The sequence below is a fragment of the Saccopteryx leptura genome, chromosome 2, assembly GCF_036850995.1.
Source record: "Saccopteryx leptura isolate mSacLep1 chromosome 2, mSacLep1_pri_phased_curated, whole genome shotgun sequence".
Taxonomy (NCBI): Eukaryota; Metazoa; Chordata; class Mammalia; order Chiroptera; family Emballonuridae; genus Saccopteryx; species Saccopteryx leptura.
In genome coordinates, this window is record NC_089504.1 from 288,243,729 (window position 1) to 288,270,756 (window position 27,028).

The 27,028-nt window shown below is 44.5% G+C and overlaps 1 protein-coding gene across 2 annotated transcripts in view; it reads left to right on the forward strand.

The window, feature by feature from the left end:
* Positions 1–27,028, forward strand: part of NUP210L (nucleoporin 210 like) — a 146,830-nt gene that overhangs the window by 110,098 nt on the left and 9,704 nt on the right. For both annotated transcript variants that reach the window (XM_066362390.1, XM_066362391.1), the window contains exons 28-34: positions 2,457–2,615; positions 4,307–4,398; positions 5,679–5,853; positions 16,434–16,609; positions 17,084–17,301; positions 20,596–20,732; positions 26,439–26,565. In XM_066362390.1, the coding sequence (XP_066218487.1) occupies positions 2,457–2,615; positions 4,307–4,398; positions 5,679–5,853; positions 16,434–16,609; positions 17,084–17,301; positions 20,596–20,732; positions 26,439–26,565 (1,084 nt within the window). The remainder of the gene's footprint in view (positions 1–2,456; positions 2,616–4,306; positions 4,399–5,678; positions 5,854–16,433; positions 16,610–17,083; positions 17,302–20,595; positions 20,733–26,438; positions 26,566–27,028) is intronic.

The window sequence follows — 27,028 nt, forward strand, 5'->3', positions numbered from 1 at the left end:
AAAAAGTTAGTGAAAATGCAAAAATGATGCAAGAATGAGTACAGCGCACGAGATTCAACTTGATTCTGAGGGTAACACGTGAGAAAGAACAAGATGCTGGTGTCGTGCTGCTGATACTGGACCCGTGTGTCAACGCACCAACTAGTGGCAGCTTCCAGAATCACTACTTGTATCTCGGAATTTCACTCGAATCTCAAACATTTTTTTTTTTTTTTTTTTTTTTTTACACAGAGTCAGAGTGAGAGATAGACAGGGACAGACAGACAGGAATGGAGAGATGAGAAGCATCAATCATTAGTTTTTCGTTGCACATTAAGACACCTTAGTTGTTCATTGATTGCTTTCTCATATGTGCTTTGACCATGGGCCTTCAGCAGACCGAGTAACCCCTTGCTGGAGCCAGCGACCTTGGGTTCAAGCTCGTGGGCTCTTGCTCAAACCAGATGAGCCCATGCTCAAGCTGGCAACCTCGGGGTCTCGAACTTGGGTCTTCCGCATCCCAGTCTGACGCTCTATCCACTGCACCACTGCCTGGTCAGGCTGCAGCTCATATTTAAAAAAAAAATTGTATATTGGTCTGCTTGTATCGCAAGGTACCACTGTAATCTTTTATCATGTTCAGACACAATTGTATAAATAATCATGTTTGTGCTGCATTATGGGCAGTTGATATCAGCTGTACAAAGAGTGAATGCTGAGCACATTCCTGGGCATGTGCTACTGGGAGCTGGGAGGATCTGAATTCCCACTGTGAGCACATGGGGTGCTGTGGGTGCCATGGGGCTGGTGTGGGCCACCAGCTGGCAGCTGATTCAAACTGAATGCCCTATATCAGTAATAAAGATAAGAAAGATGATTAATTAAACTACTCCTCTGATGGTTTGTTCCCTGTGGTAATGCTGGCTCCTCCCAATTCTGTGCCTCCTACATATGGAATGGCTGAAGCCCTCAGGATGGGCATGGAGGGGATCCAAAATGCAGCCTAAGTCTCTATGTTTATGAAAATTGTTTTGATGTTTTCTTTTTGTTTTTTGGGAGGGGGTCTTTTTCTTCTTTTTCCAAGTGAGAGGAGAAGAGATAGAGAGACAGACTTCCACATGCACCCTAATTGGGATCCACCTGACAACCCCGTGTGGAGCCAATGCTTTGCCCATCTGGGGCCATACTCGCAACTGAGCTTTTTTAGCACCTGAGGCAGAAGTCCACGGTGCCATCCTCAGTGCCCAGGGCCAACGCGCCAGTTCAAAACCCCAGACTTGCCTGGTCAAGGCACATATGGGAGTTGATGCTTTCTGCTCCTCCCCCCTTCTCTCTCTCTATCTCACAACCAAGCTACAAGGGGGGTAGGAGCAGAAAACATCAACTCCCATATGTGCCTTGACCAGGCAAGCCCGGGGTTTTGAACCGGCGACTTCAGCATTCCAGGTTGACACTTCATCCACTGCGCCACTACAGGTCAGGCCTAAATAAAATTTTTAAAAGAAGAGAGAGAGAGAGCTAAAATGAGGATCTTGATGGCTCTGGACACCAAGAGAGCAGAGGAGATAGGACATGAAATGCATACCAAAAAGGTAGGCACCAGGTGCCTACTTCAACATTTGTGTTAGTGTTGGCCCTACCTTCCCTATTCCATAAATCTGTCAAGTTTTAGTCTAGAATTTTTTCAGTCTAGACTAGAATGGTGAGCAAAGCAAGTGGGGAAATGGTCAGTCAGTTTTAGCATGATCCTAAAATAGAAACTTACCATTCAGACCCTGGCAGGTGGCTCAGCAGACAGTGTCAGCCCAGCATATGGACCAGGTTCAATTTCCCATAAGGGCACACAGGAGAAGCGACCATCTGCTTCTCTCCCTCTCTCTCTCCCTCTTCCCCTCCCACAGCCAGTGGCTTGATTGATTCAAGTGTGGCCCCAGTTGCTGAGGATAGCTCAGTCAGAGCAGTCGGAGCATGACAGCCTCAAGCACCAAAAAATACTCAAGCATTGGCTTCAGACAGGGCTGCGGGGTGGATCCCAGTCAGGGCCCATGCCCTGTCTCTCTATCTCTCCTCCTGTCACCTAAAAAAATAAAAGAAGATTCCCTTTCTTGTCCTCTTCCCTTCTTGCTACCACTCTGAACTCCAGGAGTAGATTGCCTCACTTTTCTCCCAAGTTCTACTGTCAGGACTCATTTTACAAACCCCTTCATTTTCACTCTTCTCCTATCAATGAATTGACATTGAAATAACTTAAGAGTCCTAGAGAAGTGCCAGAATTAGTTGAGCACTGCAAGCAGAGATTTCTCTAGAAGTGACTATGTAGCTAAGAATATGAAAGGAAGTAACAATGAAATTAAGCCCTGGTACTCTAATTCTTTTAGATGGCTACTTCCAACATATATTTTTGTTATTGTTACAACAGGGAGAAGGGCACAGTGTTTATTCATGAATGTTTCTTAATCCATCCCTTCAATGTCTAGGTTTTTCTACAGCTTACAGTAGAGAATAACTTTGCGATGGTTGTCCACACTAAAGCAGCTGGTCGGACCAGTATCAAAGTCGCTGTCCGCTGTATGAACAGTTCCTCTGGGCAGTTTGAGGGGAATTTGTTGGAACTGTCTGATGAAGTTCAGATCCTGGTAAGGGCCCAAACCTAAATCTTGGTGTGTTTTTTTTATATCAAGGAGAAAGGCCCTGGCCGGTTGGCTCAGCTGTAGAGTGTTGGCCTGGTGTGCGGGGGACCCGGGTTCGATTCCCAGCCAGGGCACATAGGAGAAGCGCCCATTTGCTTCTCCACCCCCCCTCCTTCCTCTCTGTCTCTCTCTTCCCCTCCCGCAGCCAAGGCTCCATTGGAGCAAAGATGGCCCGGGCGCTGGGGATGGCTCCTTGGCCTCTGCCCCAGGCGCTAGAGTGGCTCTGGTTGCGGCAGAGCGACGCCCCAGAGGGGCAGAGCATCGCCTCCTGGTGGGCAGAGCGTCGCCCCTGGTGGGCGTGCCGGGTGGATCCCGGTCAGGCGCATGCGGGAGTCTGTCTGACTGTCTCTCCCCGTTTCCAGCTTAAGAAAAATACAAAAAAAAAAGGAGAAAAAGGTTTTATTTGCTTATCACCCAGGAAGATCTTAGTCTGAATAGAGATAGAGATAGATAGAGAGAGAGAGAGAGAGAGAGATAGAGATAGAGGGGTCCCTAGAACAGGTTTATAGTTTCTAGATCTTATCATTTCTGCTAATTGCCTCCATATAAACATTGACATCAGAAACTATATTACATGCACTTCTCTCAACTTCCAACACAATGAACACAGGATATAAATACCATAATAACAAAAAGAGATTAATTTCTGAGCCTTTCTATATAACATGGATATTATAATTTAGTCCATTTAACTATATTCATAAGTAGAATGAAATCTAATCCTAACTTCTGGTAAGGTGTGGAGTATGAATAGTTTCTACAAATGTTCTCAAGCATCTCTAAAGGTCAAGTAAATTTTTCTCTCCTTCAGAATATGAAACTGTTTTTTATTTTTCCTACTTTATTTTGGCTTTGGTTCTCTGACTCAGTGAGACATAGAAGAAAAAGCATTTTACTAGGTGGAAGACCTAAATAATGTCCCCTGCTAATTTAATATTATTGGTTCTTTGTTCCCAAATCTCTTTTTAGGTTTTAAGAGCTAAAATTTGAAATTTCAAAATTATTTTATACCTTATATCTAAGTAATACAAAAGATGTAATAAGTGTAAACTTAAAACAGGGCTAATATTAGGTTATATATTCTAGAATACCTAAATATGTTTTAAGTATCTGACTCATTTTGGAGAGAAGTATTGTGGAACATTAGGTTAAATTGAAGTTAGGCAAACTGTTGATTTATAGTTGTTCTTTTTTGAGGGGGGGGGTTGTATTTTTCTAAAGTTGGAAACCGGGAGGCAGTCAGACAGAGTCCCGCATGTGCCCAACCGGGATTCACCCGGAACACCCACCAGGGGGCGATGCTCTGCCCATCTGAGGCGTCGCTCTGTTGTAACCAGAGCCATTCTAGTGCCTGAGGCAGAGGCCACAAGAGCCATCCTCAGCACCCGGGCCAACTTTGCTCCAGTGGAGCCTTGGCTGCGGGAGGGGAAGAGAGAGACAGAGAGGAAGGAGAGGGGGAGGGGTGGAGAAGCAGATGGGCGCTTCTCCTGTGTGCCCTGGCCGGGAATCGAACCTGGGACTCCTGCACACCAGGCCGACGCTCTACCACTGAGCCAACCGGCCAGGGCTTGATTTATAGTTGTAAAGGTCATTTGTCTTTTCCAGAAGTGAGGAAAAAAAATATTTTCTCATTATAGGTGTTCGAAAAACTCCAACTTTTCTATCCAGGGTGCCAATCTGAGCAAATTCTAATGCCCATGAATTCTCATCTCAAACTTCATACCAACAGGTAATGATAATAGAAAAAGACAGGCCAGGTTCTGACTTCACACTCAGTAAAACATTGCATAATGAAAGAACTATTGCCTTCTAGGTGATTTTTCCAACCCACAAATAATTTTTTTGGTTGAGATGAAATTCATATAACATAAAATTAACCATTAAAAAATTGTTATTGACTTGAGAGAGAGAGAGAGAGAGAGAAATATTGATTTGTTATACCAGTTATTTATGCATTCATTGGTTGATACTTGTATGTGCCCTGATCAGGGATAGAACCCACAACCTTGGGATATTGAGATGATGCCTTAACCAACTGAGCTACCAGCCAAGCCAGAATTAACCATTTTAAAATGTACAATTCAGGCCTGACCTGTGGTGGCGCAGTGGATAAAGCATCGACCTGGAAATGCTGAGGTCGCCAGTTCGAAACCCTGGGCTTGCCTGGTCAAGGCACATATGGGAGTTGATGCTTCCAGCTCCTCCCCCCTTCTCTCTCTCTGTCTCTCTCTCCTCTTTCTCCCTCTCCATCTCTCTTTCCTCTCTAAAAATGAATAAATAAAATAAAATTAAAATTAAAAAAATAAATAAATAAATAAAATGTACAATTCAGTGGCATTTAATACATTCACAAAATTGTACAGCCATTACCTCTGTCTACTTCCAAAACATTTTCATTATTACAAAAGAATACCATACCATTAAGTAGTCACTCCCCACCTCCCCTTATCTCAGCCCCTGGCAACCACTGATCAGCTGTCTCTATGAATTTAACTATTCTGTGTATTCCATATAAATGAAATCATACAAAATATGAGCTTTTGTGTTGGCTGCCTTCAATTAACATAGTGTTTTCAGGGTTCTTCCATGTTATGGTATATATCAGAACTTCATTTTTTATGAATAAATATATATTTCATTGTATGTATATAAAATGTTGTTTATCTATTCAACCATTGATGGACAGTTTGGTTATTTTCACCTTTAGGCTATTGTAAATAGTGCTGCTATAAACATTTATGTACAAGTATTTGAATATCTGTTTCAATTTCTTTCTTCTGGCTGACTAATTTTTAATGATAAACATGTGATGTAATTTGGTTTATAAAAGATAAGCATAATCCAAAGGCAGACTTTTACCTGAGGAACAAATAAGCATACAGTGTGGAGAATGGCAAGCAGTTTCCTCACAGTATAGCCTTTAACAGTAATCCTGACCATCTTTACCCCTTTCTTTCTGGTCAAAAACAGTGTTCCCAAGAGATGTCACTTACTCTGTTTGTTCTCTAGGGAAGGGGCTGCCTTTGTGAGCTCCCGTGTTCTCCAGTGTTTCCCTAATTCATCTGTCATTGAGGAGGATGGTGAAGGGCTCCTGAGAGCTGGTTCTGTTGCAGGTACTGCCGTGCTGGAAGTCACTTCTATTGAACCTTTTGGAGTCAACCAAACAACCATAACTGCAGTTCAGGTAAGTTAAGGTTATTACTGAAAACAAACAAACAAACAAAAGGAATACCATGTCCTTAAGAATAGATTTCCTTTTTTAAGAACTAGAAACTTCTCTGGAAGTCAGAAATGAACTGTAAGATAAGAGGAAAATCTTATTCTAAACCATCAAATTAAAGTGACCTGTAGAGTTCTTGTTATAAAAAGGATTAGCCTCAAATTGGTATGACTGTCTTCTAAACAGCTTGGGCAAGAGGGTTGGTGTGGGAGAAGTGTGGAATGATTGCTATCAAAATTAGGCCTTAGGGCCCTGGCCAGTTGGCTCAGCGGTAGAGCGTCGGCCTGGCGTGTAGGAGTCCCGGGTTCGATTCCCGGCCAGGGCACACAGGAGAAGCGCCCATCTGCTTCTCCACCCCTCCCCCTCTCCTTCCTCTCTGTCTCTCTCTTCCCCTCTGGCAGCCGAGGCTCCATTGGAGCAAAGATGGCCCGTGGGCTGGGGATGGCTCTGTGGCCTCTGCCTCAGGCACTAGAATGGCTCTGGATGCAACAGAGCCACGCCCAGGATGGGCAGAGCATCGCCCCCTGGTGGGCATGCCGGATGGATCTCAGGCGCATGCGGGAGTCTGTCTGACTGCCTCCCCCGTTTCCAGCTTCAGAAAAATGAAAAGAAAAGAAAAAAAAAAGAAATTAGGCCTTAGGCCCTGGCCAAACAGCTCAGTTCTTTAGAGCATTTTCCGGAAATGCAGAGGTTGACAGTTTGATCCTCAGTCAGGACTCACAGGAAAAGATTGACGTTCCTGTCTCTCTCCCTCCCTCCCTCTCTAAAATCAATAAAAATAAACATTTTAAAAATTAGGCTTTGGGTCCTGGCCACGTAGCTCAGTTGGTTAGAGCATCGTTCCATTATGCCAAGGTTGTGCATTCAAACCCCAGTCAGAGTACACAGAAGAAACAACCAATGGCCTGACCAAGCGGTGGCGCAGTGGATGGAGCATCGGACTGGGATGTGGAGGACCCAGGTTCAAGACCCCAAGGTCACCAGCTTGAGTGCAGGCTCATCTGGTTTGAGCAAGGCTCTCCAGCTTGAGTCCAAGGTCACTAGCTCAAGCAAGGGGTCACTCGGTCTGCTGTAGCCCCCCTGTCAAGGCACATATGAGAAATCAATCAATGAACAACTAAGGAACCACAACAAAGAATTGATGTTTCTCATGTCTCTCCCTTCCTGTCTGTCTGTCCCTATCTGTACCTCTCTCTGACTCTCTCTGTCTCCGCCACAGAAAAATAAATAAATTAACAACCAATGAATGCATGAATAGGTGGAACACAACAAATTGGTGTTTCTCTCTATCTATCCCTTCTTCTTTCTCTCTAAAAATCAATTTTAAAATATTTTTTAAAAAAATTTTAGGGCCTTACCAGGCAGTGGCGCAGTGGATAGAGCATTGGACTGGGACACAAAGGACCCAGGTTTGAAAGCTCAAGGTCGCTGGCTTGAGGGCAGGCTCATCCGGTTCGAGTGCAGGCTTACCAGATGGAGTGCAGGATCGCTGGCTTGAGCATAGGATCATAGACATGACCCCATGGTCACTGGCTTGAGCCCAAAGGTTGCTGGCTTGAAACCCAAGGTCACTGGTATGAGCCCAAGGTTACTGGCTTGAGAAAGGGGCCACTTGCTCTGCTGTAGCCCCCTGGTCAAGGTGTATATGAGAAAGCAAACAGTGAACAACTAAGATGCTGCAATGAAGAATTGATGCTTCTCATTTCTCTCCATCCCTGCCTGTCTGTCCCCATCCGTCCTTCTCTCTGACTCTCTCTCTCTCTCTGTCACAAAAAAAAAAAATTTAGGCTTTGGATCTTCCAATCAACATGGCAGTGTAGGTAAATGCAATACTCATATCCTCCCACAACCACGTCAAAATTACAGCTAAACTACAGAACAACCATCATTCACAACTGCCTGAAATGTAGCTGAATGGAAATCCTACAAGTAGGTATTTAAAGAAGAAGCCACGTTAAGACTGGTAGGTTGGGCAGAGATGTGGAATGGGCTAGTGCCACACCCATGTGTGGTGATTTAAAATTGGGAGGAATATCTTGGCTGTTTGTGGAGGTTCCTCCTGAGGAGCAAGGGGTCCCAGCCCCAAGCAAGGCCTCCAAGCCCAAGGTCTCAGTGCCAGGAAGAGAAGTCCCCGTAACTTCTGGCTGTAGAAACCAACTGGGATTGTGGCTGAGAGAGACGGAACGCTGCAGGAGTCCCAGGTTGCTCCTCTTTTTTTTTTCCTGACAGAGACAGAGGGAGAGTCAGAGAGAGGGACGGATAGGGACAGACAGACAGGAAGGGAGAGAGGTGAGAAGCATCAATTCTTTGTTGTGTCACCTTAGTTGTTCATTGCTTTCTCATATGTGCCTTGACTGGGGGGCTATAGCAGAGCAAGTGACCCCTTTCTCAAGCTAGCAACCTTGGGCTCAAGCCAGTGACATTGGACTTCAAGCCAGCGACCTTTGGGCTCAAGCCAGCAACCCTGTGCTCAAGCTGGTTCCTAGGTCGCTCCTCTTAAAGGGTCCACACACAGACTTACTCAGACTCACTCCTTCTGAGCTCCAGCACTGGGGCAGCAGCTTGAAAGGAACCAGGGGCATATAGGGAGAAACTGGATTGTCTGGCATTTGGGGAGGAGCTGGGGCAGGGGGGCAGCTTTCTGCCAGATAAAAGTGCTGGCAGCTGCTATTGTTTCTTTCTTTTTCTTTCTTTCTTTTTTCTTTTCCAAGTGCAAGGAGGAGAGAGATAGAGAGACAGACTCCTGCAATGCACCCCAACTGGTACCCACTCAGCAAACCCTGCCTGGGGCCAATGCTCTGCCTATCTGGGGCCATACTCATAGCCAAGCTATTTTTAGCACCTGAGGTGGAAGCTCCATGGAGCCATCCTCAGCAACCAGGGCCAATGTGCTTGAAGCAATGGAGCCATGGCTTCAGGAGGGGAAAAGAGATAGTGAGAAGGGGGAAGTGGGGGGGTGGAGAAGCAGATGATTGTTTATCCTGTGTGCCCTAACCAGGAATCAAACCCAGGACATCCACATGCCAAGCCAGGCATGGCCAACAGTTTTTTCCCCCAGGCCAGATTAAAAGGAAAACTTTTTTCACGGGCCGGATGAAATATTAAAATAAGAAAATGTTAAATACAGGCCCTGGCCGGTTGGCTCAGTGGTAGAGCGTCGGCCTGGCATGCAGAAGTCCCGGGTTTGATTCCCAGCCAGGGCACACAGGAGAGGCGCCCATCTGCTTCTCCACCCCTCCCCCTCTCTTTCCTCTCTGTCTCTCTCTTCCCCTCCCGCAGCCGAGGATCCATTGGAGCAAAAAGATGGCCCGGGCGTTGGGGATGGCTCTGTGGCCTCTGCCCCAGGCGCTAGAGTGGCTCTGGTTGCAACAGAGTGACGCCCCAGATGGGCAGAGCATCGCCCCCTGGTGGGCGTGCCAGGTGGATCCCGGTCGGGCGCATGCGGGAGTCTGTCTGACTGCCTCCCCGTTTCCAGCTTCAGAAAAATACAAACAAAACAAAACAAAAAATGTTAAATACAAAAACAATTCATTTAAGTAAACAAAATTTTATTATGTAATTTGTATATGAATAAATGTGAGTGAAAAATATTTTAATATACAATATTATTTTAATAAAAATAGATTTTAATAAAAATATAATTATATACCATATAAATATCCAAACTGTATCACAATCAATTGAAACAACATTTAATTAATAGAATGAGCTTGAAGGGTTTATATTGCAAATCAAACAATTATTTTTGTTTTACAAACAGCCTGGACATGTTTTCAGTTATCAACTGCAGCTGTTGTCTATGCTACAATGCCACTTGATTCAGCACACTTGACCACAAAAATAATTAATTGTTTGACCTTGGGTGCACACTGGCAAACTCCTCCTAAAAGAATGTGGGTTTCACATCACCACTAAACATCAAATAGTTCATATCGAGTACAGAAGAGTACAAAAGTTGTAAATCTTTATAATGGAATTTTTTTAAAAAATAAAGAAGTATCACAAATCCATTTGACCAATTATTAACCCTAGATTAGTCACACGTGAAATTCTTTTCCATGTATCACTATCTTCTTAAATATCTCGATTTGCAATAATCAAAGACGCTTCTGCTTCTGAGTAGCTGAGATTTTAAAGTAGCAGAGAATATTCAAAATTTAATCATGGGCTATATAAACTCATTACACGGGCTGGATCCAGCCAGAAGGCCATATGTTGGTCATGCCTGTGCCAGGCCAACACTCTACCACTGAGCCAACTGGTCAGGGCCAAGGCCATTGTTTCTTTTTTGAGACCCCACCACCACCACCCACAGAGTTAGGAGGCAGGCTTCATATCTAAGTTTCTATCAAGCAGACTTACACTGTTCACTCTGCTCAGGTGATTCCCTGAGACCCTGCTTCACTAAACTTATGGGCCCACCCAAGCCCAATGGCCTCATATGAATGGCCTCATGCTTCAGACTTTACTAAAATCTCTCAAACAAGTAGCATCTGGCTTCTGTATAACCTGTACCTATTGCTAAATAGACCCAGACCTGGCCCTAGCCAGCAGCTGGCCTTGATTCACAATTTGTCTCTTCTGGGCACCTCCAAGGCCACCCAGCACAAGTAGCAGCCATCTGCATATCACTCTGTAGTTTACACTAGGTGGCACCAGGCAGGGGACAAGCAGTGGCTGGCCCTGCACCTCTTAGGAGGCCCCAGAGACAATGCACTGGTAGACAGCTTCAGACCATGCCATCTCTATAAGCAACACACTCAAGAGGCAGACTTGGTGAGCATCAAAGCCCCACTGAAGCAAGTCTGGCACTGTAGGGTTAACTCTCACACAATAGATCCTCTGCTGTAGTCATAGCTGGTCCTCACAGCTTATCAGCTGGGAGTCAATCCCTCACAGTGATGCCAACAGCAATCAAGGCTCAACTACAACACACAGCCCACACAAGGGTGCCTCTGGAGCACCCAACTTGGTGGACTGTGCCTTATAGGATACCTATTACACAAGACCACTCTGCCAAGTCTGGGAGATGTAGAAGCTTTACCTAATACATAGAAACAAACATAGGGAAGCCACCAAAATGCAGAGACAAAGCAAATGTCCCAAATAAAAAAAACTCCAGTAAAAAAAATAAACAAAATGGAGGCAAGCAAACTACCAGATACAGAGGTCAAAACAATGGTTATAAGGATGAGCAAGGAACTTAGTGAGGATATAGAAATTATAAAAAAGAAGCAGTCAGAAATGAAGAATACAGCCTGACCAGGCGCAGTGGATAGAGCATCGGACTGGGATGCAGAAGACCCAGGTTCGAGACCCCAAGGTTGCCAGCTTGAGCGCAGGCTCATCTGGTTTGAGCAAAGCTTACCAGCTTGGACCCAAGGTCGCTCACTTGAGCAAGGGGTCACTCGGTCTGCTGAAGGCCGACGGTCAAGGCACATATGAGAAATCAATCAATAAACAACTAAGGTGTCACAAAGAAAAACTAATGATTGATGCTTCTCATCTCTCTCCGTTCCTGTCTGTCTGTCCTTGTCTGTCCCTCTCTCTGGCTCTCTCTCTGTTTCTGTAAAAAAAAAAAAAAAAAAGAAATGAAGGATACAATAACTGAAATGAAGAATACTTTATAGGAAATCAACAGTAGAGTAGATGAAGCTGAGAATCAAATCAGCAATTTGGAATATAAAGAAGCAAAAAACATCCAATCAAAACAGCAAAAAGAGCCTACTCTTGGTGACACAGTGAATAAAGTGTCAACCTGAACACTGAAGTCACTGGTTCAAAGCCCTAAGCTTGTCTGGTCAAGGTACTACAACAATAAATCAATGAATGCCTGAGCTGTGGTGGTACAATGGATAAATTATAGACTTGGAACACTGAGGTGTCCTGTTTGAAACCCTGGGCTTGCCCAGTCAAGGCACTTGAGAAGCAACGACTGTGAAATGATGTGTCCTGCTCCTCTCCCCTTTTTCTCTCTCCTCTCTCTAAAAATCAATAAATAAAATATTTTTAATAAAAGAAATAAATGAACAACTAAAGTGAAGCAACAAGTGAGTTTTCTCATTCCCCTCTACCTCTCTCTCTCTCTACTCTCTCTGTAAAATCAATAAATAAAATATTTTTTAAAAAACAGAAAAAAGAAAAAAAACCAAAAAGATAAGGATACTGTAGGAGCTCTAGGAAAACTTCAACATACAAACATTCACATCATGAGAGTGCCAGAAGGAGAAGAGAGAGAGAGCAACAATTTGAAAACCTAATTGAAAAAATAATGGCAGAAAACTTCCCTAACCTGATGAAGGAAATACATATACAAGTTCAGGAAGCACAGAGAGTCCCAAACAAAATGAACCCAAAGAGGCCCACACCAAGACACATAAAAATTAAAACGCAAAAGGAGCTAAGTCAGCTAGAGCATCATCCTAGAGTGCAGAAGTTGCTGTTTAGATCCCTAGTCAGGGCACATACAGGAGCAGATCAATGTTCCTGTCTCTCTCTCTCTCTCTCTCTCTCTCTCTCCCTTTCTCTCTGTTTAAAATCAATAAAATAAACATTTAAAATAATTTTTAAAAATGCAAAAGATCTTAGACAAATAATTTTAAAAATAGCAGAAGAAAAACAGTTAGTTACCTACAAGGGAGCTCCCATAAGACTGTCAGCTGATTTCTCAACAGACACTTTGCAGGCCAGAAAGGAGTAGCAAGAAATATTCAATGTGATGAAAAGCAAGAATCTACAACCAAGATCACTCTACCCAGCAAACCTATTATTTAGAATCAAAAGACAGATAAAGAGCTTCCCAGTCAAGAAAAAGTTAAAGTAGTTCATCACCACCAAACCAGTATTACATGAAATGTTAAAGGGTCTTTTTTAAGAAGAAGGGGAAAAAAGATTAAAAAAATATGAACAATAAGATGGCAATAAATATATATATATCAACAATTGAATCCAAATAAACAAGCCTAGCCTGTTGTAGTGCAGTAAAGTGCTGACCTGGAATGCTGAGATCGCCAGTTCAAAACCTTGGATTTGCCCAGTCAAGGCACATATGACAAGGAATTAATGAACAGCAGGAGTGAAGCAAGTACTTCTTGTCCGCCCCCATCCTGTAAAATCAATAAATAAAATATTTAAAAATCATTTTGGGCCCTAGCCAGTTGGCTCAATGGTAGAACATTGGCCTGGCATGTGGATGTTTTAGGTTTGATTCCCGGGCAGGGCACACAGGAGAAGCGCCCATCTGCTTCTCCACCCTTCCCCCTCTCCCTTCTCTCTCTCTCTCTTCCCCTCCTGCAGCCAAGGCTCAATTAGAGTAAGTTGACCCCAGGCTCTGAAGATGGCTCCATGGCCTCTGCCTCAGGTGCTAAAAAAAAAGGCTCTGGTTGCAACAGAGCAAGGGCCTCAGATAGGCAGAGCGTCACCCCCTAGTGGGCTTGCCGGTGGATCCTGGTCCTGGGCAGGGCACATGCAGGAGCCTGTCTCTCTGCCTCCCCTTCTTTCACTAAAATTTAAAAAAAAATCATTTTTATTTTTCAATTACAGTTGACATACAATATTATATTAGTTTCAGGTGTAAAACCCAGTTATTAGACATTATATAACTTACTAAGTGATCATCCTGATAAGTCTTGTACCTATCTGACACTATATATAATTATTAGAATGTATATTATTGACTATATTCCCCATGCTGTACTTTACACCTCCATGACTACTCTGTAACAACCAATTTGTACTTTTTTTTAATAAATATTTTTCTTCATTGATTTGAGAAGGAAAGAGAGGAGAGAGAAATAGAGAGAGGCATCAACTTGTTGTTTCACTTAGTTCCATTTAGTTGTATACTCATTGATTGCTTCTCATATGTACTCTGCAGGGTTGATGCTTTATCCACTGAGCCACCCAGCCAGAGCTTTAAAATATTTTTTTAACTTATTGATTTTAGAGGGAGGTAGGGAAAGAGAGAGAGAGAAATATTGACTTGTTGTTTCATTTATTTATGCATTGATTGATCGATTCCGGTATGTGTCGTGACCAGGGGAAAAAACCCACAACCATATCATATTGGGTTGAGGCTCTAAGTAACTGAGAGATACCAGCCCAGGGCCCAAATTTGTTCTTCTTAATCCCTTCACCCTTTTCACCTTTTCCACCCTTCTCCTCAAACCTCCTTCCATCTGGACCATCAAAACGTTCTCTGTATTGGCCCTGGCCAGTTGGCTCAGTGGTAGAGCGTCGGCCTGGCGTGCAGAAGTCCCAGGTTCGATTCCCGGCCAGGGTACACAGGAGAGGCGCCCATCTGCTTCTCCACCCCTCCCCCTCTCCTTCCTCTCTGTCTCTCTCTTCCCCTCCTGCAGCTAAGGCTCCATTGGAGCAAAGATGGCCCGGGCGCTGGGGATGGCTCTGTGGCCTCTGCCTCAGGCGCTAGAGTGGCTCTGGTCGCAACATAGCCATGCCCAGGATGGGCAGAGCATCGCCCCCTGGTGGGCAGAGCTTCGCCCCTGGTGGGCGTGCCAGGTGGATCCCGGTCGGGCGCATGCAGGAATCTGTCTGTCTCTCCCCATTTCCAGCTTCAGAAAAATACAAAAAAAAAAAAAAAATGTTCTCTGTATCTATGGGTGTGTTTCTGTTCTGTTTGTTTATTTTTTTTTTATTGATTGATTTTGCAGAGGGAGGTGGGCAGGGGATGAGAAGTAGTTGCTTCACTCTAGCTGTTCATTGGTTGCTTGCCATAAGTGCCTTGACCAGGCAAGCCCTGGATTTCTTTTTTTTTAATCTTTTTTTAAAATTTTATTTATTCATTTTAGAAAGGAGAGAGAGAGGGAGAGAGAGAGAGAGACAGAGACAGAGAGAGAGAAGGGGGGAGGAGCAGGAAGCATCAACTCCCATATGTGTCTTGACCAGGCAAGCCCAGGGTTTCGAACCGGCGACCTCAGCATTTCTTTTTTTTTTTTTTTTTTTTTTTTTTTTTTGTATTTTTCTGAAGCTGGAAATGGGGAGAGAGTCAGACAGACTCCCGCATGCGCCCGACCGGGATCCACCCGGCACGCCCATCAGGGGCGCTCTGCCCACCAGGAGGAGATGCTCTGCCCCTCCGGGGCATCGCTTTGCTGAGACCAGAGCCACTCTAGCGCCTGGGGCAGAGGCCAAGGAGCCATCCCCAGTGCCCAGGCCATCTTTGCTCCAATGGAGCCTTGGCTGCAGGAGGGGAAGAGAGAGACAGAGAGGAAGGGGGGGGGCGTGGAGAAGCAAATGGGCGCTTCTCCTATGTGCCCTGGCCGGGAATCGAACCCGGGTCCCCCGCACGCCAGGTGGACACTCTACCGCTGAGCCAACTGGCCAGGGCGACCTCAGCATTTCCAGGTCAACGCTTTATCCACTGCACCACCACAGGTCAGGCAAGCCCTGGATTTCAAACTGTTGACCTCAGTGTTCCTAAATAAAAAATAAAAAGTTTAGAATTAAGGCCCTGGCCAGTTTTCTCAGTGGCTAGAACATCGGCCAGGTGAGCAGACGTCCCAGGCAGTGGCACAGTGGATAGAGCGTCGGACTGAGATACAGAGGAGCCGGGTTCAAAACTCTGAAGTCGCCAGCTTGAGCATAGGCTCATCCAGCTTGAGTGCTAACTCATCAGCTTGAGCCACGGGGTCACTGGCTTGAGTGTGGGATCATAAACATGACCCCATGGTCACTGGCTTGAGCCCAAAGGTCGCTGGCTTGAAGCCCAAGGTCACTGGCTTGAGCCCAAGGTCGCTGGCTTGAGCAAAGGGTCACTCACTCTACTGTATCCATCTGGTCAAGGCACATATGAGAAAGAAATCAATGAAAAACTAAGGAGACAATTAAGGAGCCACAAGGAAGAATTAATGCTTCTCATCTCTTTCCCTTCCTGTCTGTCTGTCCCTATCTGTCTCTCTCAATGTACGACTAAAGTAAAATCAACTACAAATTGATACTTCTTACCCGCTCTCCCCTCCTGTCTCTTTCTCTCACTCTAAATAAGTAAATAAATAAAATTAGCCTGGCCATGTGGCTCAATGGATAAAGCATCATCCCAGTACCCTGATGTCATGGGTTCAATCTCCAGTCAGTGTGTGTATGAGAAGCAATCAGTGAGTACACAACTACATGGAACAACTAAGTAGAACAGCTAATTTATAATTCTCTCTCAAATCAGTGGAAAAAATTGTTAAATAAATAAAATTATTTTTAAAAGCTCCAGCTTCTCCAATCAATGAACAACTGAAGTACCACAATTATGACTTGATACTTCTTATCTCTTTCCCTTCCTGTCCTCTCTCTCTCACTCCCTTAAAGAGAAAAAAGTTCCAGCTTCTCTCACATTCCCACAGCTTTAATAATTAAAAGCCATTTCCTGTACTGTCATAATTTTTCACTCTGATATAAGTCATTTCAAATCAAGAGCTAACTATTTTCTATGAAAAAGGAACACCACTTTTATCATTGATTATAAATCTAAGAATATGGCCATAGCTCCTCTGTAATGCATTCTTCTCTGTACCAGTAGGTTTTGTCTTTTACAGGTAGCACCAGTGACATACCTGCGGATAAGCAGCCAACCCAAGCTATACACAGCCAAGGGAAGGACCCTATCAGCCTTTCCCTTGGGCATGTCTCTCACATTCATTGTTCAGTTTTATAATAGCATCGGAGAGAAATTCCACACACACAGCACCCAGCTTTATCTGGCTCTGAACAGGTATGGAAGTCAAAGGAATAGCGCAGACGCTGTGGTAGAAGTTCTTGTGGATTAGGCTAGTATTTTACAGCAGCTGCAGTAAATTGCTCTCAGCACCTGCACTTGTAATCTGATCTTTGTTTCTTTCATTAAGATGGAAAACAACCAGAATGGTATTAGTTGTTTAACAAAGAAAAGTTCAGGATATTTTAAATCGGTCAAATTCTAGAGTACAGAAAGCTTCTATAAGGAATATTATTATCAAAAAATTATAATGGAAAAAATTTTAATTAAAACAAAGCTTTACTGGGCACTATATATATGGGGTTATATATAGACTGATCTTTGGTCCCTGGTTGTTTATTCTCCGTTGTAGAATTTCTTCTGAATTTTTGAGCTGTTGAACATAAAATGTTGTAATAGGGTCTGCCCCCATAACTGTTTCCTAACTATTGCCTCTTTTCAGAGGTTTCTACCTTTCACGTCTACTTTCAGAGATGACCTACTGCTTATCGGACCAGGGAGTAGGAACTATACTTATGTGGTCCAGGCTGTGAACAGAGGGGTAACACTTGTGGGTCTCTGGGATCGGAGACATCCAGGCATGGCAGATTACATTCCTGTTGCTGTGGAGCATGCCATTGAGCCAGACACCAAGCTCACCTTTGTTGGAGATGTCATCTGCTTCTGTACTTACCTCCTCAACCAAAATGGTCTGGATGCCTTCCCTTTCTTTTTCTTTTCTTTTATGTTATTTTTAACTTTATTCAGTTTTTTTAGAGAGAGAGAGAGAGAGAGGGAGAGAGAGAGAAGGGAGAGGAGCAGAAAGCATCAACTCCCATATGTGCCTTGACCAGGCAAGCCCAGGGTTTTGAACCGGCGACCTCAGCATTCCAGGTCGACACTTTATCCACTGTGCCACCACAGGTCAGGCCATCTTCCCTTTCTTAACCTCACAACTGACAAGATTACAAAGCAATTTATCCCTGAGAAGATTTTTTTCCAAATTATCTAAAATCTGAGGGCCTCTCTGAGATGGAAAACAATTTTATGTATTTCATTATTTTTCATGTTCATGGATAATTCTCAGTTTAATGCCTATTTCAATAATCAGCCATGAGAAGTCAGTCAGTCATATTTATCAAATGCATAACTTTATGTAATGTATTATGTAGACAGAGTATGGTAACCATGCTGTCTCCTCCATTTCCAGTAAATACTAAGCTGAAGAGTAGTAAACGCCTGACCAGTGGTGGCACAGTGGATAAAGAGTTGACCTGGAACACTGAGGCCCCAGGTTCAAAACTCCGAGATTACCAGCTTGAGCACAGGGTCATCTTGCTTGAGTGCAGGCTCACCAGCTTGAGCGTGGGGTCACTGACTTGAGCATGAGATCATAGACATGATCCCATGGGTCATGGGCTTGAGCCCAAAGGTCAGTGGTTTGAAGCCCAAGGTCACTGGCTTGAGCCAGGGGTCACTGGCTTGGCTAGAGCCACCCAGTCAGGGCATGTATGAGAAGCAATCAATGAACAACAAAGGTGACGTATCTACGAGTTGCTGCTTCTCATCTATCTTTGTCTCTGTCTCACTAAAAACAAAACAAAACAGTAAAGGATGAAATAAAAGGAAGAAAAGGACAATCAGGCTTTAGTTCTTTTTTATATATTTTTTGGTGAAAGGAAGGGAGATAGTGAGGCAGACTGCCACATGTGCCCCAACTGGGATCTACCCGGCAACCCCATCTGGGACCAATGCTTGAGTACTGAGCTATTTTCAGCACCTGAGTCTGACACATTCAGACCAATCAAGCTGTGTTAGGGGAAGAGAAAGAGAAGGATGGGTAATAGGGAGAGAAGCAGATGGTTGCTTCTCCTGTGTGCCCTGACCAGGAATTGAACCCAGGAGTTTCACACTCCGAGCCAATGCTCTATCCACTGAGCTACCAGCCAGGGCCAGCTTTAGTTCTAAGAAGCAATTTTGTGGCCCAACCAGGCAGTGGCACAATGAATACACTATTGGCCTGGGATGCTGAGGACCCATATTTGAAACCCTGAGGTCACTAGCTTAAGCGCAGGCTCATTTGGCTTGAGCATGGGCTTACCAGCTTGAGTGCAGGGTCACCAGCTTGAGCGTGGGATCATAAACATGACCCCATGGTCGCTGGCTTAAGCCCAGGGTTGCTGGCCTGGACCTAAGGTCGCTGGCTTAAGCAAGGGGTCACTGGCTCAGATGGAGCCCCCTGGTTAAGGGACATATGAGAAAGCAATCAATGAACAAGTAAGTGCCACAACTATGAGTTGATATTTCTCATCTCTCCCATCCTGTCTCTCAAAAAAAAAAAAAATTAAGAACCAATTTTGGCCCTGGCTGGATGGCTCAGTTGGTTAGTGCATTGTCCTGAAGAACAGAGGTTGCCAGTTCCATCCCTGGTCAGGGCACATACAGGAACAGATTGATATTCCTGTCTTTCTCTCTTTCTCCCTTCCTTTTTCTAAATCAATAAAAATAAACATTAAGAAAAAAAACAATTTTTTTATTTTATTTGTGAGGCTCATTGAAGGCCTAACTCCTATATATATCATCACAATAATATGTGGCTTTATTATTCTCTTGATTAGCAAAGGGTTTCTGTTCTAAGAAGTACTATTGAGTTAAAGAAAATCAGGCTTTGGTTAATGAGTGTTAATTCTTTGGGCTTACTGATAGCATATTTCCAAAGTGATATACATTGACTGAGTGTATGCATTCAAATAATTGATCCAAGTAGACTGGCTTTGGCTTTGCCAGTCTACTTGGATTTCCTCTTCTGGGAATTACAGGTATATGTGTTTGGGTAAAGTGATATAATGTTGGACCTGACTTTTTTTTTTTGCATTTTTCCGAAGCTGGAAATGGGGAGGCAGTCAGACAGACTCCCGCATGCGCCCAACCGGGATCCACCCGGCATGCCCACCGGGGGCGATGCTCTGCCCATCTGGGGCGTCACTCTGTTGCATCCAGAGCCATTTTAGTGCCTGAGGCAGAGACCACAGAGCCATCCTCAGTGCCTGGGCCATCTTTGCTCCAATGGAGCCTCGGCTGTGGGAGGGGAAGAGAGAGACAGAGAGGAAGGAGAGGGGGAGGGGTGGAGAAGTAGATGGACGCTTCTCCTGTGTGCCCTGGCCGGGAATCGAACCCGGGACTCCTGCACGCCAGGCCGACGCTCTACCACTGAGCAAACCAGCCAGGGCCTATGTTGGGCCTGACTTTAACATTACTCATATATATTGGACTTGATGCAAAGGGAGCTCTATTAAGACTAGGTCAACTCCTCCAAATCCTGTAAAAACTGACTTGCAAGCAACCAGCCACTACTAACATGTAATCCAGGGCTGGTGAGCTAACTCTGCTTTAAGGTTGACAGAATTAATAATGCCATGATTGTTAATCTCTTGTCAATAAAGCAAAAGCTCTTTGCTAGATTTTGTCAGGATTGTCCCTCTGTTTTATTCTGGAATATTTTTGACATCCTAAATCCATAACACTTTGAATTAGGAAACAAATGGGCCACATGCCAGGATCAGTAACCTAACGTAGCCTTTGGCATTCCTCTGCCACCTTGAAATTTAAGCCAAAATAAATCCTCTCTTGCTAGTTGTCACTTTCTTGAAGTCTTCCTGCTGGTATTAATGGGTAACTCAAAGCAGATTTGTCCTTAACAGGGTTTTAACAAAGTTTAATCAGAGAGTTATCCCTGTGTGTAAAATAAGTTTTTCTTTAAGGAGAATTAAGTACCTTTTATGATTCTGAAAGTCAGTAGTTTTTATTTTATTTTGCTGATATTATATATGAAGGGGAACCTACCATTCAAAAAACAAGGGTGTCCTCAAAGTTAGGTGTTCCTCCTGGGGAGAGAAATCTATATGCTTCGATGGTCTACTAATTTGGAGTCTGAGTAAGGTTAAAGTGACCATCAATTTATATTGAAAGGTTGCAGCCAAGTGCTTTCTCTTGTCCTTTTCTAGGTGAACCCGGGATATGGATGGTTTCCACTGACAGTATTCTACAAACAGACATTGTCACTGGGGTAGCGGTGGCCAGGAGTCCAGGAATAGCAACAATCTTTTATGACATCCCAGGACTGCTGAAAACATATCGAGAGGTAAACCTAACAACACCAGGGTTAAAGAGACAAGGGAAACTATTTCTTTTTTTTTTTTTTTTCACAGAGACAGAGAGAATCAGAGAGAGGGATAGATAGGGACAAACAGACAAGAACAGAGAGAGATGAGAAGCATCAATTATCAGTTTTTCGTTGTGACACCTTAGTTGTTCATTGATTGCTTTCTCATATGTGCCGTGACCGGGGGGGGGGGGTGCTACAGCAGACTGAGTAACCCCTTGCTCAAGTCAGCAACCTTGGGTCCAAGCTGGTGAGCTTTGCTCAAACCAGATGAGCCCGCGCTCAAGCTGGCGACCTCGGGGTCTCGAACCTGGGTCCTCTGCATCCCAGTCCGATGCTCTTTCCACTGCGCCACCACCTGGTCAGGCAAGGGCAACTATTTCTACATATGGGAATATGAATATAGAAAAGAATACACTCACATATCAGATATAAAAAAAGCCAACAAGCTTTATTGGAACATAAAGGGAAATAGTGTTAAGATTCTTAACCAGAAAATGACTAGACTGGCTTATATTTTAAAATATCACAGTGAACCTTGGCCAGATAACTTGGTTAGAGCATTGTCCTGATGCACAGATGTTGCTAGTTCCATCCCTGGTCAGGGCACATACAGAAACTGATGTTTCTGTCTCTCTCTTCTTTCCTCTCTCAAATAAATAAACTTTAAAAATTTAAATATCACTGTGACTACTGGTTGGTAATAAACTGAAGGGCAAGGGTGGCCCTGGCTGGTTTGCTCAGTAGTAGAGCATCAGCCCAACGTGTGGAAGACCTGGGTTTGATTGCTGGTCAGGGCACACAGGAGAAGCACCCATTTCCTTCTCCACCCTTCCCCCTCTCTTTTCTCTCTATCTCTCTCTTCCCCTCCCAAGCCACGGTTCCATTGAAGCAAAGTTGGCCTGGGTACTGAGGCCTCTACCTCAGGTGCTAGAATGGCTCTGGTTGCAAAGGAACAATGCCCCAGATGAGCAGAGCATCACCCCCTAGTAGGCTTACTGGGTGGATCCCGGTTGGGTGTATGCAGGAGTCTGTCTCTCTGCCTCCCCTCTTCTCACTTCTGAAAAAAAATAAATAAAAAGAAAACTGAAGGGCAAGAGTAAAAATGCTGAGAGACCAGTTGGGAGACTATTATTGCAGTGATCCAGGTGAGATATGATGGTGGATCAGGGTAGTAATAGAGGAAGTAATAAGAAGTTGATCAGATTCTAAATATTTATTAGAGGTAGAGCCAATAGAATTTTCTGACAGCTTACATGCAGAGTGTGAGACAAGCAAGAATGACTTAAGTTTTTTAAATTGATTTGAGAGACAGGAGGGAGAGAGGGAGGAGAGAGATGAGAAGCATCAACTCATAGTTGCTTCACTTTTTTAGTTGTTCATTGATTGCTTCTCATACATGCCTTGACTGGGGGGCTCCAGCTAAGCCAGTGTCCCCTTGCTCAAGCCTGAAACCTTGGGCTCAAGCCAGTGACCTTGAGCTTCAAGCCAGTGACCTTGGAATCATGTCAACAATTCCATGCTCAAGCCAGCAACCCCACACTCAAGCTGGCAAGCCTTTAAGCTGACAAACCCCTGCTCAGTTGGTGACCTCAGGGTTTCGAACCAGGGACCTTAGTGTTTGGGTTGATGCTATATCCACTGCACCACCACCTCTCAGTCAGCTTTAAGATTTTTAATTGAACAACAAAGGTTTAAGTTGCCATCAACTGAAATGGGGAAATTGTAAATGGAACAGTTTTGGAGATCAGTCAGTTTGGACATGTATAATTGGACATGAGGTAACTGTATATAAAAGTCTAGGATGCCTGACCTCTGGTGGCATAGTGGATAAAGCATCAATCTGGAACGCTGAGGTTGCCAGTTCAAAAACCTCGGCTTGCCTGACCAGCCAGTGGTGCAGTGGATAAAGCCACGGACTGGGATGCAGAGGACCCAGGTTCGAGACCCCGAGGTCGCCAGCTTGAGCGCGGGCTCATCTGGTTTGAGCAAAGTTCATCAGCTTGGACCCAAGGTTGCTGGCTCGAGCAAGGGGTTACTCAGTCTGCTGAAGGCCAACGGTCAAGGCAATCAATGAACAACTAAGGTATCGCAATAAAAAACTAATGATTGATGCTTCTCATCTCTCTCCATTCCTGTCTGTCTGTCCCTATCTATCCCTCTCTCTGACTCTGAAAAAAAAAACAACAACCTCGGCTTATCCAGTCAAGGAACATATGAGAAGTAACTACTACGAGTTGATGCTTCCCTCTCCTATCCCCTGACTTCTCTCTCTCTCTCCTCCCCTTCTCTCTAAAATCAATAAGTCTTTTTAAAAAGTCTGGGAGCCACTGGCATAGAGATGATATTTAAAGCCATTAGATCACCAAGAGAATGAGTGCAACAGAAAAAAGGTTCAAGGAATAAGTAAGCTCTAGGGACACTCCAATATTAAGAGCTCTGTGAAAAGAAAAGGAACCAACGAGAGACTTATAACAAATGACCAGTGGCATCGCTTCTCAGCCTTTTGACTAAGATCAACTGTAGGCCCTGGCAGGTTGGCTCAGTGGTAGAACGTTGGCCTGGTGTGTGGAAGTCCCAGGTTTGATTCCCAGCCAGGGCACACAGGAGAAGCACCCATCTGCTTCTTCACCCTTCCCCCCTCTCCTTTTTCTCTATCCCTATCTTCCCCTCTTGCAGCCACAGTTCCATTGGAGCAAAGTTGGCCCAGGCACTGAGAATGGCCTCTGCCTCAGGCTCTAGAATGGCTCTGGTTGCAAAGGAGCAATGCCCCAGATGAGCAGAGCATCACCTCCTAAGTAGGCTTACCGGGTGGATCCTGGTCGGGTGTATGCGGGAGTCTGTCTCTCTGCCTCCCCTATTCTCACTTCAGAAAAATACGAAAAAAAAAAGATCAGGTGTAGAAATAACCAGTGTCCTGAGCAGGCAGTGACGCAGTAAATAGATCCTCAACCTAGGATGCTGAGAACTGAGTCAAAACCTTGAGGTTGCCAGCTTTAGTGCAGGTTCATCTGGCTTGAGTGCGGGCTTACCAGCTTGAGCGTGGGGTTGCTGGATTGAGTGTGGGATCATAGACATGACCACTTGGTCGCTGGCTTGAAGCCCAAGGTTGCTGGCTTGAGCAACGGGTCACTGGCTTGGCTGGAGCCCCCCCAGACAAGTTGAGTTGATGCTCCTCATCTTTCTCTCTTTCTGTCTGCCTGTCTCTCTTGTGCAAAAAAAAGAAAAGAAAAAAGAAATGACCAGTGAAGTGAAACAAAAAAAACAGAGATGTTGGTATCCTGAAGAATGTTATTTCAAGAGGAAAGGAGATGCCTGGCTGGGTAGCATCATCCCAACATGCCAACGTTGCGAGTTTGACCCCTGGTTGAGCACATACAAGAATAAACCAATGAGCCCTGTCAGGATAGTTGGGTTGGTTATAATATTGTCCCAAAGCATAGCCTCATAGAAGGAATTTTAACAAGTGTAAAAATACCGACAGCCCAACCAGGCGGTGGCTCAGTGGACAGAGTGTTGGACTGGGATGTGGAGGACCCAGGTTCAAGACCCCGAGGTCGCCAACTTGAGCATGGGCTCATCTGGTTTGAGCAAAGCTCACCAGCTTGGACCCAAGGTTGCTGGCTCCAGCAAGGGGTCACTCGGTCTGCTGTAGCCCCTGGGTCAAGGCACATATGAGAAAGCAATCAATGAACTAAGGTGTCACAACGAAAAACTGATAATTGATGCTTCTCATCTCTCTCCGTTTTTTTTTTTAATTACATATTTGGCTCACATATTTTTATTAGTTTTTTTTACAGAAACAGAGAGAGAGTCAGAGAGAGGGATAGATAAGGACAGACAGGAACTGAGAGAGATGAGAAGCATCAATCATCAGTTTTTTGCCTGACCTGTGGTGGCGCAGTGGATAACGCGTCGACCTGGAAATGCTGAGGTTGCCGGTTCGAAACCCTGGGCTTGCCTGGTCAAGGCACATATGGGAGTTGATGCTTCCAGCTCCTCCCCCCTTCTCTCTCTCTGTCTCTCTCTCTCTCCTTCGCTCTCTCCTCTCTAAAAATGAATAAAGAAAAAAAATTTTTTTTTTAAATCATCAGTTTTTTGTTGTAACACCTTAGTTGTTCATTGATTGATTTCTCATATGTGCCTTGACTGTGGTCCTTCAGCAGACCAGTAACCCCTTGCTCGAGCCAGTGACCTTGGGTCCAAGCTGGTGAGCTTTGCTCAAACCAGATGAGCCTGCGCTCAAGCTGGTGACCTCGGGGTCTTGAACCTGGGTCTTCCGCATCCTAGTCTGACGCTTTATCCACTGTGCCACCGCCTGATCAGGCTCTCTATCCGTTCTTCTTTTTTTTTTTTTTTTTTTTTTTTTCACAGAGACAGAGAGAGTCAGATAGAGGGATAGACAGACAGGAACGGAGAGAGATGAGAAGCATCAATCATCAGTTTTTCATTGCGACACCTTAGTTGTTCATTGATTGCTTTCTCATATGTGCCTTGACCGCGGGCCTTTAGCAGACCAGTAACCCCTTGCTTGAGCCAGCGACCTTGGGCTCAAGCTGGTGAGCTTTACTCAAACCAGATAAGCCCGCGCTCAAGCTGGCGACCTCAGGGTCTCGAACCTGGGTCCTCCTCATCCCAGTCCAATGCTCTATCCATTGCGCCACTGCCTGGTCAGGCTCTCTCCGTTCTTATCTGTCTGTCCCTATCTATCCCGCTCTCTGACTCTCTCTCTGTTTCTGTAAAAAAAAAAAAAAACAACACAAAAAAACAAAACAAAAAAAAACCCCTACTATATAAGACAAAACATTATATGTATATTGAGAGAAACCAAAGTACTTTGAAGTTTCAAAAAATGTTGAGATTATATGCAACTAAAGAGAAAACCTAAAGTTGCAAAACACCTCCTTTTAGAAAAAAACAAATGTTATTTTTTTCTCATATAAGATTTCATGGGCCCTGGCCGGTTGCTCAGCGGTAGAGCGTCGGCCTGGTGTGCAGGAGTCCCGGGTTAGATTCCCGGCCAGGGCACACAGGAGAAGCGCCCATCTGCTTCTCCACCCCTCCCCCTCTCCTTCCTCTCTGTCTCTCTCTTCTCCTCCCGCAGCCGAAGCTCCATTGGAGCCGGGATGGCCCTGGCGCTGGGGATGGCTCTGTGGCCTCTGCCTCAGGCGCTAGAATGGCTCTGGTCGCAACAGAGCGACGCCCCAGAGGGGCGAAGCGTCGCCCCCTGGTGGGCATGCCAGGTGGATCTCGGTCGGGTGCATGCGGGAGTCTGTCTGACTGCCTCCCCCGTTTCCAGCTTTGGAAAAATAAAAAAAAAATTTTTTTTTCATGGTTCTCAAATATGTGATCACTAGAAGAGCAATTTGTATGAAACAGATGCTTTTGGTTAATTAAGTTACAAAGGCTGGAGAAAGAGGGAACAAGATTCTTTAAGAATTTAGGTAGAGAGCCTGACCTGTGGTGGCACAGTAGATAAAGCATCGACCTGGAATGTTGAAGTCGCCAGTTCAAAACCCCTGGCTTGCCTGGTCAAGGCACATATGGGAGTTGATGCTTCCTGTTCCTCCCTCCTTCTCTCTCTCTCTCTCTCTCTCTCTCTCCCTCTCTGCCCTCTCTAAAATGAATAAATGGATTAATTAATTAATTAATTAAGGTAGAGGTTTTCCTTTGGTTTCCTGATAGGTGGTTGTCAATGCATCATCAAGATTAACACTCAGTTATGACCTCAAGAGTTATCTCACCAATACCCCCAGTTCAATTGAGTTCAAGTTCTTCATCATCACCAGCAGAAATGGTGTCAATCTTAAAGGTCAGAACTCTCTTTATAGGTGTGGGTGATTGTTCCCAACTTTCTCATCTTCCTGCAATTCATTTACCCCTTTGAATTAGCAAAACAAATTTCTTTTTATTTCAAAATTGACTCCACTTTAACAAATAAGTCATTGAGAGAAATTATGGCTAAATTAAGTATTTGAAATAGGTTCAATCTAGTCCCTATTATCTTTCAAGTTATATAACCCTGCCTGAGAATAGGAGGTGGTCTAAACCAGATATTTCCAAACAATGCTGATTTTCAATCTTACCCAAGGAAATTTTTAAAAAGTACAGATTCATGGACTCCATCCAGAAATATCATAAATTTGGAATAGGGCTAAGAAACAATTCTTTCCCAGATTTAAGAATTGTTGAAGTAGGTGACATCTGAAATATTCCCTCCGCAAATTTGCCTACTGTGTTTCTTCCTTTTTTTTATTCTGTATTGGACGATGATT